Source organism: Harpia harpyja, chromosome 4, assembly GCF_026419915.1.
Source record: "Harpia harpyja isolate bHarHar1 chromosome 4, bHarHar1 primary haplotype, whole genome shotgun sequence".
Lineage (NCBI taxonomy): Eukaryota > Metazoa > Chordata > Aves > Accipitriformes > Accipitridae > Harpia > Harpia harpyja.
Genome location: NC_068943.1, coordinates 84,962,815 through 84,979,510, shown reverse-complemented (window position 1 = coordinate 84,979,510; position 16,696 = coordinate 84,962,815). Strand labels below are relative to the sequence as shown.

The 16,696-nt window shown below is 65.1% G+C and overlaps 3 protein-coding genes across 5 annotated transcripts; 1 reads left to right on the top strand and 2 right to left on the bottom strand.

The window, feature by feature from the left end:
- Window positions 1-369: 369 nt before the first annotated feature.
- On the bottom strand, window positions 370-5,310 carry LOC128140920 (transcription factor CP2-like protein 1). The gene is given in 16 exon segments (XM_052785377.1): window positions 370-1,148; window positions 1,150-1,196; window positions 1,296-1,352; window positions 1,549-1,694; window positions 1,769-1,848; window positions 1,965-2,055; window positions 2,144-2,237; window positions 2,348-2,402; window positions 2,478-2,575; window positions 2,664-2,774; window positions 3,012-3,164; window positions 3,254-3,360; window positions 3,435-3,540; window positions 4,718-4,791; window positions 4,893-5,044; window positions 5,156-5,310. Coding segments are annotated over 16 exon segments (1,689 nt in total). The 5' UTR covers window positions 5,239-5,310; the 3' UTR covers window positions 370-913.
- An 876-nt stretch (window positions 5,311-6,186) lies between these two features.
- Window positions 6,187-9,141, top strand: STAC2 (SH3 and cysteine rich domain 2). Of its 3 annotated transcripts, none has more exons than XM_052785373.1 (11): window positions 6,204-6,350; window positions 6,667-6,859; window positions 6,975-7,072; window positions 7,384-7,465; window positions 7,591-7,688; window positions 7,770-7,839; window positions 7,917-7,972; window positions 8,208-8,305; window positions 8,420-8,471; window positions 8,651-8,788; window positions 8,917-9,141. In XM_052785373.1, exons 1-11 carry the CDS (start codon window positions 6,258-6,260, stop codon window positions 9,010-9,012), a joined length of 1,074 nt encoding a protein of 357 aa, XP_052641333.1. In that variant the 5' UTR covers window positions 6,204-6,257; the 3' UTR covers window positions 9,013-9,141. The 3 variants fall into 3 exon arrangements, with proteins under 3 accessions (XP_052641335.1, XP_052641333.1, XP_052641334.1); XM_052785374.1 differs by having other exon boundaries at window positions 6,207-6,350; window positions 7,920-7,972; XM_052785375.1 differs by lacking the exon at window positions 8,420-8,471 and having other exon boundaries at window positions 6,187-6,350; window positions 8,917-9,052.
- A 1,907-nt stretch (window positions 9,142-11,048) lies between these two features.
- RPL19 (ribosomal protein L19) lies at window positions 11,049-14,085 on the bottom strand. The gene is given in 7 exon segments (XM_052785376.1): window positions 11,049-11,248; window positions 11,965-12,075; window positions 12,443-12,563; window positions 12,794-12,854; window positions 12,856-12,917; window positions 13,378-13,484; window positions 13,927-14,085. Coding segments are annotated over 7 exon segments (591 nt in total). The 5' UTR covers window positions 13,932-14,085; the 3' UTR covers window positions 11,049-11,124.
- Window positions 14,086-16,696: the final 2,611 nt, after the last annotated feature.

Below are 16,696 nucleotides of genomic sequence, written 5' to 3'. Positions count from 1 at the left end.
GGGACAGGGCTGGCCTCGTCCGTATTTTTAACGCATTTTTAAACACGGGTGGGCTCGCAATGTCTGTTCAGTCTGATGTACTGGACACATGAGCTGGAACCTTGTCATACGCTCCCTTGATTATATATATATATATTATAGAGAGATCTGTAAAATATTATTTTAATGATATTGTAATCTGTGCTTTCCTTGACACTGTGTGGATATAATAATGCCATTAACTAAAAGTAAATATATATATATATATATATATGTAGCCAAGTTGTCCCTTGTCTGTGTGATAATGCTGTATGTGATCTCTGTGGGGTGGCAAGGGTCTGGTGGTGGAGGGGACAGCTGGGAAGGGGCTCGTGGGACCGAGCTCCGGCGGTGAGTGTTTTGGGGAGGGTTGTGGTCCACGGTCCCGTGTCTGCCCTTGCCCCCGTGCTCGCCGCTGTCCCTTCTCTGTGTTTGCCAGCACTCTGATCTCGGAGCCGGTCCAGGGGATGTCCCAGCACCCTCCCTGCTTCTCGCCGCATCCTCCGGCTCCTCTCGGTCTCTGTCCTTCCTCTCTGGGGAAACCTCCTGCCGGCTTGTTTATCCCAAACCCTTGTTTATCCCAAACCCGTCCTTTGCCCTGCGAGTCTTTTCCTCCCAAAGGCGTCCCCTGTCTCGCTTCACTGCCCGGCTCTGCCCTCCGTGCCAGCAGCGGCCACGCTGGACTGTGCTTGGGGGAAGGACTCGGTGTTAAAAATAAACCATTCCCTGAGCCAAAACGCAGAAATGAGGCTTTACTGGGTTTTGCCAGCTGGGGCTGCCCTGGGCTCTGCGCCATGGTGGGCTCCATCCCTGCAGGACCCCGGGGACCCCTTGCCCAAACCCCAGCAAGCGTCGCAGGGACGAGGCCACGCTCTGGGCTGGCTCCCTCCATCCTTTAATACAAAATGGGGACGAGGCGAAGGCAACGCGGCGGGTGTGGGGATGCAGCTGCCGTCAGCGCAGGGAGAAAGGGATGGAGACGAGCTGGCAGCCGGGATGGGACCCCTTCTTCTCGCCCCGCTGCATGAGGGGCCGAGCGAGCCTGGCAGGGACGGAGGGAGGGCGAACGGTGTTTGGAGGATGGGCTCTTGGGGACGGTGCCAGCCTCGGGCTCCTCTCTCCATCCCCACGTCTCGCTCCGGCACCGGTGGGAGATGTCCCTTCCCAGGGGTCGGTTCCTACCGCAGCACCAGGTGGTACCCCTCCGGGCCGTGCGCTGCCCAGAGACGCGGCTCAGCCGGGGCCGTTGTCCCCTGCCCGCAGCCCCTGGCCACCGCGTTACCTTTGCCAACGGCCACCACGAAGCAGGTCTCGTCCAGGAGGTTCCTGATCATCTGCGGGGCCACGACACGAGATGAGGGGGGCCGGGCTGGGGGTGAATGTCCCGTCCCGGAGCCCAGACCCCCATCCCGCTGCAGCGAGGGGCACCCGTGGGGGCTGAGTCTTGCTGGGAGCAAGTTGGAGACCCCGAGGGACCAGGATGGCTGCGGGGTCTGGCACTGCCCAGGCGTCCCCCGCCCCGGTCCTTACCGCATCGCTGACGAGGATGTGGATGCCGGAGGGTCCCTGCCGGGACACCCGCAGGATCTGGCCCGCGGGCAGCCCCAGCAGCTCGGCCAGCTTCCCGGTCAGCTCGGCTGTCGTCAGCTCTTCCAGCTGCACCTCCTGGTACAGCCCTGGGGACAGGACGGGGACGGGGCAGTGACCACGGACCCTCCACCCCAGTACTGCCCCGCACCGACCCACGTACCTGAGCATCCGTCCTCCGCACCCTCAGCCCCACCGGCGGGCTCCCGCGACACGTAGAGGGTCAACCGGGGCCGCGGGCACCTGCGGAGGCAAAGAGGGGTCTGGTGGGGGACGCGGGATCCGGCCAGGCACCCCAAAGGCTCTCGGGGGTCCCCGGAAAGAGGCACCGAGGAGCCCAGCGGGACGTGCGAGCCCACCTGCCCGTCAGCGCGTTGCAGAGGCGGATGCCGTCGGGGGCTCCGCAGATCTGGATCAGGTCCCTGCGGGAGAGCTTCAGCAGGTCGGCGCCTGCAGACAGGGGAGCTCAGGGGGGTCACAGCCGGGGGGGCTCTGGCTCTGCCCCCCCACCCCAGCCCGCCACTGCCCGCGGCCTCACCTGCAAAGTTGGCAAAGATCCGGGCGTAGGCAGAGAAGCGGCACTTGTGCAGCCACTGCTGCGTCTCCAGGGGGGATGCGCAGGGGCTCAGCGCCTGCCGGCAGCGGGATTGGAGCCTCAGCCGGGGCATGAACCGAGCGGGCACGTTCTCAGCCCAGCCAGGCTCTCCTGGGGGGCCGTGGGGGGGCCAGATGGCACCCTCACCTCACCAGGACTCTCTGCGGGGCTCTCGGCAGCGCAGGCGGGCGACGCGCACACCCTGCGGGGAGCGGGGCCGGGGCTGAGCAGGGGAACCTGGCGGTGGGGGGGGGTCCAGGGGGGGCCCCCCGCTTACCTCTCGGGGCTCAGCAGCTTGAAGGAGTGAGGAGACGGCAGCCCCGGGGTCCCTGGGGGGCTGTGGGGTGCACCCAGCGTGTCCGGCCATGGGGCACACTGAGGATGGAGGGAGGGGGGTCAGGGGGTACAGGGTCCCGGGGGGGCACCCCGACCCACGGGGAGGGGTGCCAGGGCCGAGTCCCACCTCGGCCAGCACGGTGCTCTCGTAGGCTGGCTGGAATTTCTCCCGCTCCAGTGCCGGCTGCTTCTCCACCTTCTCCCGGTCCGTCTTCTGCTTTCTGTCGGCCCCCTTGGGCTGTGCCGGGGGCCGTGAGTGCAGCCCCGGGACCACCGCCACGGCGGCCAGTGGGGACCCCTGACCCCCCCCCGTGCACCCAGATCCCTTGAGGCACCCAGACTCCTGGGGTGCTCCGACCCCCATACACCCACACTCCTGTGCACCCCCCCCCCCCCGTGCACCCGGACCCTGGTGCATCCAGCCCCCCCAGAGCACTGGTCACCTGCGGGTCACTGGTGCCCCCCCCCTTGATACCTTGAACACCTTGATGAGGCAGCTGGCGGAGTGGAGGTGCTCGGGGGGGTCCCCCTTGCCCCCCGCCCCGAAGGTGTCGATCTGGATGCGGAAGGGGACGCCTTTCTCCCCCCCGTTCTTCCGCAGCGTGAACTCAGTGCTGATGCAGTGAACCTGGCCGGGGACGGCGGGGTCGGGGGGGGCCGCCGTGGCCCCCCCCGACCCCCCACCCCAGCCCCCCCCCGGCCAGGCCTGGCTCCCACCTGCACGAAGACGGACGTCCGTCTCGAGGGGTCCCAGAGGAACTCCACCGTGTTGAGCAGCGTGGGATGGATTTGGGGTTCGAGGATGCCGACGGAGAGCGGGATGTCTGCGGGAGGGGGGGTGAGCACAGCCCCCCCCCAGCCGCCCCCCAAACCCCCCCCGTCTGCCGCTGGCACTCACCGATGTCAAGGATGCGATCGCCCGGGCGGCTCCACCGCCAGCCCTCCAGCTGCTGCTGCTCCGAGTACTGCAGCCGCCGGTCGTGGAAGACCACCCGCACCACGCTCTGCGCCGCAGGATCAGGCCCACGCCACCAGCCACGACTGCGGGCTGAGCCCACGGCCGCGGCCTCTCGCCCCGTGGAGAGATGGGGCTGGACCGGGGCTGGACTGGGGCTGAGCTGGGGCTGGACTGGGGCTGGACTGGGGCTGAGCTGGGGCTGAGCTGGGGCTGGACTGGGGCTGGACTGGGGCTGAGCTGGGGCTGAGCTGGGGCTGAGCTGGGGCTGGACTGGGGCTGGACTGGGGCTGAGCTGGGGCTGGACTGGGGCTGAGCTGGGGCTGAACTGGGGCTGAGCTGAGGCTGAGCTGAGGCTGGACCGGGGCTGAACTGGGGCTGAGCTGAGGCTGAGCTGAGGCTGGACCGGGACTGGACTGGGGCTGGACTGGGGCTGAGCTGGGGCTGAGCTGGGGCTGAGCTGGGGCTGGACTGGGGCTGAGCTGGGGCTGAACTGGGGCTGAGCTGAGGCTGAGCTGGGGCTGGACTGGGGCTGAGCTGAGGCTGAGCTGGGGCTGAGCTGAGGCTGGACTGGGGCTGGACTGGGACTGGACTGGAGCTGGACTGGGGCTGAGCTGGGACTGGACTGGGGCTGGACTGGGGCTGAGCTGGGGCTGAACTGGGGCTGAGCTGGGGCTGAGCTGGGGCTGAACTGGGGCTGAGCTGAGGCTGGACTGGGGCTGAGCTGGGGCTGAACTGAGGCTGGACTGGGGCTGAGCTGGGGCTGAACTGGGGCTGGGCTGAGGCTGAGCTGAGGCTGGACCGGGACTGGACTGGGGCTGGACTGGGGCTGAGCTGGGGCTGAACTGGGGCTGAGCTGGGGCTGGACTGGGGCTGAGCTGAGGCTGGACCGGGGCTGAACTGGGGCTGAGCTGAGGCTGAGCTGAGGCTGGACCGGGACTGGACTGGGGCTGGACTGGGGCTGAGCTGGGGCTGAACTGGGGCTGAGCTGAGGCTGAGCTGGGGCTGGACTGGGGCTGAGCTGAGGCTGAGCTGGGGCTGAGCTGAGGCTGGACTGGGGCTGGACTGGGGCTGGACTGGGGCTGGACTGGGGCTGAGCTGGGGCTGAACTGGGGCTGAGCTGAGGCTGAGCTGGGGCTGAGCTGAGGATTAAGGTCAGAGCTTTGCCCCAGGGTGTGCCCCAAAGCATCACCCCAGGTTTTTGGGGGTCCCCACCACCGGCTCACCTTGAGCATCCTCCGTCCCTCCCCGCCGGGGTCCGCCCGGGGGTTCCCCATCATGCGGATCTCATACGACTGCCCTGCGGGGGGGGGAACACACCCCTCAAAAGTGGGTGCTTGAGTCCCCAGAGAGGGGGTCCCACCCCCCCCCAGGGTGCCCCCAGAGCCCCCCCCAGCTCACCCTGGTTGAGGTAGGTGAGGGTCTCCTCGTGGTGCCGGACGGCGGGAGAAGTGGGGGCACAGAGCACGTACTGGAAAGCCGGGCAGGGGGGCTGCGAGGTGGAGATGCCGTTGGGTTCCTCCTGCTTCAAGTAGGGCAGCACGGGGGGGTCCCTGCAGGAAACACCCCCCCCCAAGGCGGGTGGGTACTCAGCTGTGCCTCAGTTTCCCCAAAAGCAAGGGATGCTGTAGGATTTATTTTTTTTTGGGGGGGGGGGGGGGTACCTGAGCAGCCCAGGGCCGGAGATGGGGTACATCTCCCCAGGACTGGACCAGTAATGGTCAGGTTGACCATGCCAGAAGAGCATGGTGGGGGGGGGTCCGGGGGGGGGACAGACACACAGACGGACACACGGACACACACACAGAGGGTGCCAGCGGGGAGGGACAGGTTGGTGTCCCCCCCCACTTTTATAGGCACAGGGAAGGGTGGTAAGAGCCCAGTTTGGCCCAGTTGGGTCCAGTTTGGGGAGGGAGTTGACAGTAAATAGCGAGGGGGGGGTGTCCTCCTCCTGTGTTTGTTGTCAATACAAAGTGGGGGGGGACATCGGGGGGGCTGTGTCCCCCCCCAGCCAAGCCCTGTCCCCTTGTCCCAGCCCAGCCAAGGACATCTGCCCCCCCCTTGTCCCCCCCCCCGCCAGCCATTCCAGTCCACCCTGTCCAGGGCGAGAAGCCAAGGCCGCCCTGTGCCAGCCCGCATGGCCCCCGCTGCATTTTAATTTCTCTAATTTCGCCCAGATTTGGCTCATTTTGGGGAGAAAAAGGGGGGGTGGCACTAACACCCCCTCCAGGTGTCGATGGGGGGGGTGTTAATTGGGGAGGGGGGGGGATATGGGTGCTGCTCCCCTCCCCTTGGGTGTCGGGGAGGGGGAGTGGGGTGTCAAAGGGGGGGGTGTCCATGGGTGTTGCCCCCCCCCATGGTGCAATTGGGGGGGGTCTATGGGTGCTGTCCCCCCCGGAGGGGGCAATGGGGGGGGTTCATGAGCGCTGACACCCCCCGGGATATCGGGGGGGGGGAATGGGTGCTGCCCCCTAAGTGTCAATGGGGGGGTTCCCTGGGTGCTGCCCCCCCCCAGGCTGTCCATGGGGGGGCTCCCCCCAATGTCCCCCCATATACGACGCCTGGTGATGGGGGGCAAGCCCCGCCCCATGGGGGCCGGCAGCCAATGGCCACCCAAAGATTAGCATATCTCTCCATCTCCCCCCCTCCCGCCCCGGCGGGGTGGGGCCGGCGACAGCTTGAGCGCGGTGCTGTCGCGACCGGGTCGCGGCGCTGTCGCGACAGCGAGGGGTGGGCGGGGGGGGTGGGAAGGGGCGTGGCGGGCGCATGACGGAGCTGCCCGGGGAGAACGAACCGGCGGGCCCCCCCGAGCCCCCCCTACCACCACCCGCCGGCCCCGGGACCGGGCACGGCAGCAAGGTACGGCCGGGGGGGGGGGTGAGCAACCGAGGGGGGGGTCTGTGCATGGGGGGGGGAGTGGGGGGTCCCGGGTGCTCTCAGCCGCTTTGGGGTGTCGCTGGCCCAGCCCGGGGGGGGGTCAGCAGATCCCCCCCCCGGTTAGCCCCGTCGCCGGCCAGGCTGGGCTGGTGCAGCGGGAGCGGGAAGGGGGGGGGGGGGCCCTGCTGTCGCCGGGGGGGGGGGGGATCCCTGCCATCCTTTGAGGGATCCCCCCGGGATTATTGTCACCCCTGGGGGGGGCCCTGCCACCCCGGGGGGGGGGGCGTCCCTCCGGCAGATGCAGCGGCTGAAGCGGTCCCTGTCCCTCCGGACGCTGCTGCGGAGCAAGAGCGTGGAGAGCCTCTTCCCGCGGCCGGGAGGGGGGGTGCAGGGCCCCGGGACCCCCCCGTCCCCCCCCCGGACACACGGCTTCCAGCAGTACGTCTTTAAGAAGCATTGCCCCTGCGAGCTGTGCCGGCAGCTCATCGCAGGTGGGTGCCGGGGGCGGGGGGGGGGGGGTGTGTGTGATGATGTACCGGGTGGGGGGGGCAGCCCCTGCCTCTGGTCGTGCCCCCCCCCCTAAAAAAAAAAAATCTCTGCCTGCAGGCAACTCGCGGCAGGGCCTGCGGTGCAAAGCGTGCAAGGCCGGCGTGCACCTCTGGTGCTCCGAGGGGATCTCGCACCAGCAGTGCCCCGGTAAGACGGTACGTGCTGGGGGGGGGGGGACGGGACACACACACACACAAACACACACACAGCCCTGCCAGACCCCCCCCCGACCCCCCCCGACACAGCCCCATCCGCGGGGGGGGGGGGCTGCAGGCAGCGGGGCGCGTGGCCGCGCACACGCGTGTGAGCTGGTCTGGGCGCCCACGGGCACGTGTGAGCACAGAGATGTGGGTGCGTGTGCAAGCAGCCCCCCCCCCCATCCCCGTGCACACGGGGGTCCCTGGCCCCCAGGGGTACTCTCAGCGTGCCCCTTTTTTCCCCCAAAACCCCTGTTTTTTTCCCCCAGGCCACCTCTTTCCACCGCAATTTCAGCTCACCCCTGCTGCTGCCGGAGCAGGGGGGCTCCGGGCAGGGTGAGCCCCCCCCAGGTGAGCCCCCTTACCCCGGCTGCACCGCAGAGCCAGCCTGCACCCACTATCAGGTGTGCCTTCTCCCTGGGGTGTAGGCTGGGGTTGGGGGACACCCTGACACCCCCCCTGTCCCCCCCCCGCAGACCCCGGCGCGAAGGTGGACCCGGTGTACGAGGCGCTGCGGTTCGGCACCTCCCTGGCACATGGAACCGGCCCCACGGAGCTGCCCCCCGCTATCCAGGTACCCCCCAGAACTGGGGAGGGGTGGGGGGCAATGTGGGGGTGTAGGACACCCCCCCCCCGAGCCCTCCGTCTGGCCTAGGGTGACAAGGCAGCAGCTGGGGAGGAGAGCGGGGACGCCCCGAGCAGCGGCGGGAGCCCAAGCAGTGGTGGTAAGGGGGTGACATTGGGGTGGGGGCCAGGGTGGGGGTTCAGGGCTGACTCTGCCCCCCCCATCTGTCTGTCTCAGCAGCTGTCACCCCAGCAGAGAGGGACAGTGTGGAGGAGAAGAGCCCCAGGCAGCAGGTGGGGGTCTGGGGGGGGGGGTCAGGATGGGGGCGAAGGGGGGGACCGGGGGTCTCGGGTGATGCACCGGGGCTGTGGGGCAGAGGGATGGGGCTGTGGGGCAGAAGGATGGGGTGTTGGAAGGGGGCTGTGGGGCAGAGGGATGGGATGCTGGCACGGGGCCGGGGGTCCGGGCCGGGGGTCCGGGCTGGGGGTCCGGGCCGGGGCCGTGGGGCAGGGCTGGCTGTGTCCGCAGGCTGCCCGGGGGCCGGCGCGGCGGGACGGGGCACCCATGTTCTCCTACGTGGCTCTCTACAAGTTCGTGCCCCAGGAGCACCAGGACCTGGCGCTGCAGTGAGTGGGGAAGGGGTCGGCAGGATGGGGGGGTCGGGGGGGGGGGTGCCAGACCCAGCGGGGCAGCGGAGGGGGGTGACATCCCCACGCTGCCCCACGCCTCCCTCCCCCCAGGCCCGGGGACAGGGTCACGCTGGTGGACGACTCCAACGAGGACTGGTGGAAGGTCAGGGGGGGCCGTGGGGGCTACGGGGGGGGGTGGTGTCTGGGGGGGGGGGACAAAACATGCCAGGGCAGCTGGGAGCCCGGGGGCTGGTTCCCATGGGCAGCCCTGGCAACTGCCAGGGCATTCACTGGTGTAGCGAGCGCTGGGGGGGTCTCAGCCACCGCTCGGTCGTGCCACAGGGGAAGGTGGGCGACCGGCTGGGCTTCTTCCCGGCCAACTTCGTGCAGCGTGTCCGTCCCGGCGAGAGCGTCTGGAGGAGCTGCCGGGCCGTGCAGGGCGACAAGGAGCAGGGGCGCATGAGCCTCAGGGAGAACCAGGTAGGGAGCGGGGGGACCCCACCGGTGCCGGCAGCTTGCCGCTCTGGGGTGCACCGAGTTGGGTCCGTCATCAGCGGGGTGATGCCGGGGCTGTGCCCAGCTGCCCGTCCGTCCGTCTGTCTGTCCAGATCTGTGTCGGCGTGGGCAGGACCCAGGGCCTCGTCCGGGTGACCAGCGGGAGGAAGCGGGGGCTGGTCCCTGCCGAGGCGCTGACCGAGATCTGAGGGGCAGCATCCAGCCCCCACCCCGGTGTCCCCGTTCCCCATCCCGGCACCACGGCCTCCCCTGGATCACCACACCTCAGGAAGCCCCGTCCGGGCGGTACTTGACACCCCCACCCCCCCCATCCCCGAGCCGTGCCCGGGGGCCTGTCCCCAGTGTCCCCATCCCTCAGGGGTCCAGCCCAAGGCATGTGCCCTGCTGGCACGGGGCAGGGGACACGGGGGTGGCCCCCCCAGGGTGGCACTGCCCACGGACGGGGCACCCACACGGCTGTTCCTAAACCCCCACGTGTGCGCGGGGGGGTGGTGTGTGTGCACGGCAGCACGGGTGTGCAAATCCCCATGTGCACGCATCAGTGCCGCTCCACACGCACACTCCAGAGCCGTACACGCCTGTATCTGTGCACTAACACACGCGTGTGCAGCTCCATGCGCACTTGTCCTGCCCGGCTGCTGCACGCTCGGCTCGCCCAAGCAATAACTGCCCCCCACCCGTGCCCGGGCAGCACTCGGACGCGCTCCCGGGATGCTCCAGCCCGAGATCCTAAATTAAAATACTGCTGCCGCTGCGGTGTTGGTGCCACCGGATCATTTTCTGCGACGGCCGGATTTGCTCTGGTGCTGCCATGTGTCTGGGCAGAGGGGAGGGGGGGTGTGTGGATGGTCCCCCCCCCACCCCAAGCGCTGCCGGGGTGCCCATCCCCTTGTCTCGGTGTCATCCTTTTGGGGTACCACGTGCCACCCGCCGTGGACACCGGGGTTCTTTTCTGGCCGCATGAGTCACGCTGCGCCCGGCCGCGGTGAGTCACCGTCGGTGGAGCCGGCGGCAGGGCCAAGGACGGAGCGGGCGCCGGGGGCACGTCGGGGTGTCCTGACATGGGGGGGGGGGGCTGACACATGGGGACATGGTACATGGGCATGGCGTGGGGTGCATGCCGGGCATCGGGGGGGACCCAGCCCCTCCAGCCCTGTGCCCAGCTGGTCCCATCACCTGTGTGATGAGGTAGGAGGGTCTCAGCTGTGTTTCCTGTGGGTGGGGACACCCCCCCCCCCCAGTTTATAAAGCCCCAGCTGGCCCCAAGGGTGGTGCAGAGGTTGTGGGGGTCTCTGTCTGCCCCTGCAGTAAGGAGGGTCCCCAGAGTGGGGATGGCAGCCCCCGCAGGCATCGAGTTCGGTAAGGAACCGCTTGGGTGAGTGTGGGGTGTCTGGAAGGGCCAGACCTGGCTTCGGGGGGGTTCTCTGGTGTGAGCTCTGGCCCCCTCGCGCCGGTGCCTGGGGGCACGCAGACCCCTGCCCCTTCCCCTTGCAGCCCTCTGCGTCCTTGCCCTGTGCAAGTCCCATCCTGCTCAGTGCTGTCCTGGCACTGCTCCCAGCTGAGCTGCAAGGGCTGCCTGAGGGGCCGATAGGGTGGCTGTGGGTACAGAGCCCCCGCAAAAGCTTCCCCTGACAGCTCTGGCCACGGGCCAACAGCGTGGGTGGGGGGGGTCTCCAGCCCACCCCAAGGACCAGCGGAGGATCCAGAAGCTCCGGCTGAAGATGCTGCTGAGCAGGGACGTGCCCAAGCCCCAGCACTGCCCTGAGGAGCTGCCGCCTGTCCCTGCCTGGGCCAGGGAGCCTCGGGGAAGGGCTCTGGGGTGCGGTGGGTGGCAGGGGCAGCCCCCCAGATCCCCTTTTTTTCTCCCACCAGAGCTCAGCAGGGCAGCACTGTGCTGCAGGCAGAGGTGTCACAGCCCTGCTCAGGAGGGGGAAGGCGGCTGCGGTTGCAGAAGCACCGCTGCCCCCCCACAGCAGGCCCTGGGACTGCCTGGCCCGGGACCAGGGCTGGTGTCAGCAGGACCGACTCACTCCGACCCATGTTCTCCCTCTGCTGTCAGCCCCATGGGCTACGGCTCACCCGTACCCCAGGAACTGCCCGACCAACTCGTTTGGTTCCTAACACGCAGGACAGAGCCAGCACCAAGGTGGGGAGCGGCAGTTCTTTCCCAGCCCTTCCCTCCCAGTTCCAGGAAGCCAGGAGAGAGAGCGAGCACAAGACCAGGTAGGAGGAGTCCCGCATGTGGTGTTTTACTGAACAGTTGTGGATGGAAAACACTATGTACACAAGACAGCCAGCGTTTACTTCTTGGTCTCCTCCTCCTTGGAGAGGGTCTTAATGATCTCCTCCTTCTTGGCTTGCAGGCGTTCCTCACGGCGCTTACGAGCCTCCTTGGTCTTGGACCTGCGAGCTTCGGCCTGGTCACTGCAAGAAGTTAAAGAGTTAGTGAATACGCAGGGATCACCTCAAAACAGCCTCAAGAAAGCCTTTACCACTGACCCTGGTCTCCTCTTGCTCCACAGGATCCTGGTCTACCAAACCAGCTGCTGAAGTGCTCACGTGCCATCCGCAGCTCTTAACTAGTTCCCAGCGGTGCTAACCTGGTCCTGCTCAGTCCTGAGCGAGGACGCTGGGCTCTGCCGCCCTCCCGGCCCCACACCGCCAGGCAATTTGTTCTGGTCAAGGAGGAGCTGTGATCCTGGCTCTGGGGACTGCCTCGTTCGGGCTGGCTGGGGTCACACATCTTTACTAGAGACCAAGGTTAAGATACCGGCTTTTTTTTTTTTTTACCAAGTCCACAGCAGGATTTTGAAATCCATTGGCTCTTATGCCTCCTCACCTCCCCTTGTCAATCACTTACTGACCTAAGCAGCTGGATCAGTAAGTCTACCAGTTTACAGCTCTATGAGCAACTAACATCTGTTCCGCCTGCAGCAGAACGCACAAAGCTCTGCCAGGATTACCTATTTCTCTGCTTCAAGCCAGCCCTACCCAGTTTTGGTTTGATTCTTCACCAGGGCTCTCGACAGAGCCACCAGTGACAGAAACCACCTGGAATTACCTGCCTGCAGAGTTATTTAAAAAAAAAAAAAAAATCCACAACCTGCCAGACCGAAGCTTAATAGTGAGGCAGCACTTACGCCAAGAGCTTCTTGCGAGCTTTATCTGCCTTGAGCTTGTGGATGTGCTCCATCAGGATCCGCTTGTTCTTGAACACGTTACCCTTGACCTTCAAGTACAGGCTGTGATACCTAATGGAGCAGAACAGAACGGACTGTAAACGAGGCTGCCCAGGAGATCAAACCACCGTGCAACTTCCAGACGCCCTGCACCCCTCCTGGCACCGAGCAGCAACGCACACGAGCGTGCTGTGAGGGAGCACGGTCACTCTGAAGCTGCTGCATTGGCTCTTCCCTCCTCCAAGCAGGCAGAGGGCTTGCCTGGAAAACTACTGGGATTACTCTGGAGCAGCTCTCTGGTGCCATGCTTCCTGGAGGGGATTTCTTTTCACCAATCTGCACACCAAGGAGCTGGCTGCAGAAGCTGCATACAGCAAGAAAGGGGTATCTAAGCACGTGGACACGCGACCCAAAGCTGGGCATGGCACGGCAGGCTTACATATGGCGGTCAATCTTCTTGGACTCCCTGTATCTGCGGAGCAGGCGCCTCAGAATTCGCATCCTCCTCATCCACGTCACCTTCTCGGGCATACGAGCATTAGCTGTACCCTTTCTCTTACCTAGAAAGGGAAAACAGGATGAGAATGAGGCCAAATTTCTGAAAAGTTGAACAACATGCTTTTGCTAAAGTGCTTAATCCTTCTCTTTACTTCAAGAAGAAAACTACTGACATATAGGCCGTGTCTTTTTTAGGCCCTGCTACAAGACTCTTGGAGATAGTTGCTTAATATAAGCTTGTTGGTGGACCACGCAGCATGGAAAACAGACATTTCTGGGAGCCAGCACTTACCGATGCCCATGTGCCTGCCCTTCCGGCGGGCCAAGGTGTTCTTCCTGCATCGGGCACGAGAGGTGAACGGTCACGGGTTTGCGGATGATCAGACCATCCTTAATCAATTTCCTGATCTGCTGACCTATAGCAAGAAACTTCACGTTCAACATCTTACGTGCAATGAGAGGACACATTAGGCAAGTACAGACTCCCATCCGGCTTGTACAAAAAGGATCCAACGCAAAGGACAAGCCAGACTTTCCCCCAAAGCCCCCTCATGCTGCTGTAGTTGCTCCATCCCCCTCCCATTTCTCCCTCACTAGTTATCTCAGAGGACACCACGTACTAACCCCACTACCAAGAACTCACCAGGCACCATATTCTTGCTGCTGCACCGAGGAACTCCGTAAATCCTCCTGATGGACTCATTTCCACTTTGAAGTGCAAAGCAGTTGCCCAAGTGTCAGACTTTTACCTAAGCCAACCTCATTCCTAATGAGCTAGTCAAAAAGCCTCTTCCCATATGCCTGACGCATCCCTTTTCCAGAAGGCAACACAAGCCACGCACAGCATGGCTGTGTCCATGAGAGACGGTTACTTACGCGAGTTAGCGTTGGCGATCTCATTGGTTTCGTTGGGATCCAGCCAGACTTTCTTTTTGCCACAGCGCAGAACGCTGGAGGCCAGCCTCTTCTGGAGCCGGAGCATACTGCGGAGAACCACGGACACAGCTCAGCACCACGCTCCTTCCCGCGGCCGGACGGTGCTTTCGCAGCGCCTGAAGGCCCGGGACAGCCCGCAGCGGGTCTGCAGGCCGCAGGCCGCGCTGCTGCAACAGCACGACGGGGAAGGGGAAGCGGCCAAAGGCCACAGGGCCCGAAAACAGCGAGGCCAAACCCCGCTCAGCGGTCCCTTCCCTCGGGCTCCCCTCGGCCCGGGCCCCCGCCGCCATTTCGCCCCCTGCCCAGCGCGCGGCCCAACCGCCATTTTCCCCCGAGGCCTGAAGGAGGCCGCAGCCGCCTCACAGGGTCCGGAGCCTCTCCGTAGCGTGGCCGGGAAGCCCCCGTTATTGAGGCCACCCCGTCGATCACCCCCGCTCCCCGTCATTGCCGGGGCAGGCCCAGAGGGAACGGCGGAGCTCTGCTCCTCACCTCATGGCGGCGGCCGGGCGGAGAGGAAGAGGCGGCGAGCCTGGCCCCGCCCACAGCCGGCGTCACGGGGAGCGGCACGTACCACCCCGCGCCCGCTCCGCTCCGTCCCCGCGGCCTCGGAACGGCACCGAAGAGCGGCGAGAGAAGAGCCGCGGTGGTGTCACCGGTGGGGTGAACAGACGGGGGCCGGGGCCCACTCGGGACGTGGGAGAAGAGGAGCGTTTCCCTCCTCGCACCACCCCCACTCCCTCGCCGCGGGGTGGTACAGCCCGCGCCTGCGCGGCGGGCAGGGCCCGGGCGGGCTCTGCGCATGCGCTTCGGCGTGGAGGTGGCTACGGGCGGCACGTGGGTGGTGGGTGAACTGGGAGGCGTCTGGGGAGCACTGGGCCGTACTGGGCCTGAGCTGGGCTGGGGCGTCAGGGGTGTGCCGGGGGGCCGCGCAGGCAGGCTGGGGCGTGGGGCGGGGAGCTGCAGGAAGCTGGAGAGATGCCCTCTCCCCGCCGGTGGGCCTGCTGGGGCGGGCAGCGCAGGGCCGAGGGGCGCCGGGCCCAGCCCTGCCCTCGCTGCAGCCCCCCCCTCACACCGGGGACTGCCGGAGATTGTCCCCAGCCCGGGTTCAGGCTCGTTGTTAGACCTGAGAAAACCCGGGCGTAGGTTGTCCCCCATCACCCTCCCCGCCTGGCCGGGAAGCTGTAGCTTAGGAAGAGTTTAACGTCAGATTTGTCACGTTGCTTTTCGTAGCAAGAAACGGGATGTCCGTTTGTCTGGCGTTGGGCTGCGGTCGTTCCTTTTTTCCCAAGAAGTCACCCTAAAGGGTGGGGTGAATGTCCAGAGGTTGGTGCAGGAGAGTGGCGAGCTGGGATCCCAGATCCTGCTTCTTTTCTGCTGTGGATCAAGTTCCACCTCTTTTGCAGTGATTGGGTTATGGTGCTGCAGAGAAAATTCGTATTTTCCTGTAAAATAACCTCTTAATAGGGGTGGTAGCGGGGCTGCAGCGAGGGCTGGCGTTGGCAGAGAACCCAGTATTTTGCTGTCGAAGACACGACTGAGGTCTGGGCGTATCGGTGGCACCATTTTGTGGTTGGAAAAAGGCACGGACAGGCTGAATGATGTTTCATGGCGCTCCCAGCCAGAAATGCCTCCCCAGAAAATGCCATAGCGAGGCTTGAAATGGGCCCGGTGGCAACTGGCATCCTTTGTGTCAGAGAAACGACCTAGGAAAGTACTGGAGCCTCTCCAGGAACAGATTGGTGAAGAGTTCCTGGAAGAAGGGAATGCTTGCAAAATGATAACGCATAGATTGTAACTGGCCTAAAAACACAGGGGTTTCTTCATGACTAAACTCCCACTTTAAAGCAAACTTGTCCAGCAAAAATGTTGCCTTTTAACCACCCCGATGTTAACTGGTGCCCAAATTCATCATTTTGCAGCCATTCTTTTCCCTCCTTCCTTTCAACCACTGAAGGTTGCGAGTGGCTGGAGAGCGAAAGCCCCCGAAAGTGCCTCGTTAAACACCCAAGACAAGATGCTAACGGTTCCTTTTGAATCTGGCGGCCGTAGCACAGTCAACATATGGCGTGAGAAGAGGAGCCGATGGCAACAGATTTTTGGTTCATTTTGAGAGAAAAACACAGATAAACACAGGCTTTTGCTGTTTAAAAACTGACTCATCATTTTCATAAAACAAACAGCAAAATCTGGAGGCTCCTGAGGCAGGAGGGTGGCTGGGTTTTAATTACCGGCCCGGGGGCGGCTCTGGGGTTTTGCCGCTGGAAATCAACGTCCTGTAAAAGCTTTTGGCCAGTTGCGTGGGCTGGAGACAGGAGAGTGTGTATACCTTCATACCAATACGGGAGGGTGTGTGTGTCCCCAAGTCCTATGGAAGTGTCCCCTTGTGCTCCGTGCTTTCCAGGGGGACAGGGATGAAGAGACTGGTCTGACCCCAGATTCGGGGAGAGGTTTTAGCTCGGGTAGGGATGCTGCTGCTTGTGCCCAAGCCCCTCCAGCGAGGTCTGCGGAGATCTGCCATCCTTCCTCCCCCTGCCCCGTTGCGTTCCGCACTGGACGGGCATGTCCGTAGCTCTGTGCCCGCCGAGTTTGCTTGTGCTCGGAGCAGCGGGCAGGGGCCGAACGGGCACCCCGGTGAGCCCCTGCGAGGGGCCGTGCTGGCACGCCGTGCCCCTGGCAGCGCAGGCAGCAGCGGTGGGGGGGTCTGGGGAGCAAAGCAGCTCCGGCAGCGGGAAGGGAGAGATGCCGTAATTGCGTTACGCTCCCGCACAGCTGCCTGGGAATGGCGTGCTCGCCCTCCGCCTCCGGGCAGGCTCCCTGCTGGCAGGGCCCCCCCCGCCGCCTCTGCCCTGGCACCCGGCTCTGCCTCCCCAAAACGCCCTCACCGGCACCTTCTGCTCCCCTCCACAGACCCTCCGGGGACTTCAGCTCTTGCACCGGCCACGTGGCCCAGGCCTGGGCAAGGTGGGCGAAGCAGGAGCCAGGCAGGCTTTGGCATTGGGGGGGTCAGTGAAGTCCCGACACCCGGAGCTTGACCAGGCACAAGGCACAGAGCTGGGCACCGTCGGGGCTCCGGCGTTGTGTCCCGGGGTCGGTGGTGCCAGGCTGCGCGACCTTGGGCAGCTCATCCCCTTCCGAGCCCCCCCCTTCCCCACCTGCCCGGCTGCCACGAAGCGTGCGCCGGTGCTGTCGTAGGCACCTTACGGTGCCGGTGATGGACGGGGGCTAATAATGGAAAATGTGGCGTCAGCTGTCCCGCTTC

Bases quoted from the DNA above. Each gene is read 5' to 3' on its own strand.
- STAC2 (XM_052785373.1), top strand. From the start codon at position 6,258: ATGACGGAGCTGCCCGGGGAGAACGAACCGGCGGGCCCCCCCGAGCCC. The intron at 7,689-7,769 runs GTACCCCCCAGA...CGTCTGGCCTAG, and splicing joins AGCTGCCCCCCGCTATCCAG to GGTGACAAGGCAGCAGCTGG. The intron at 8,789-8,916 runs GTAGGGAGCGGG...CTGTCTGTCCAG, and splicing joins TGAGCCTCAGGGAGAACCAG to ATCTGTGTCGGCGTGGGCAG.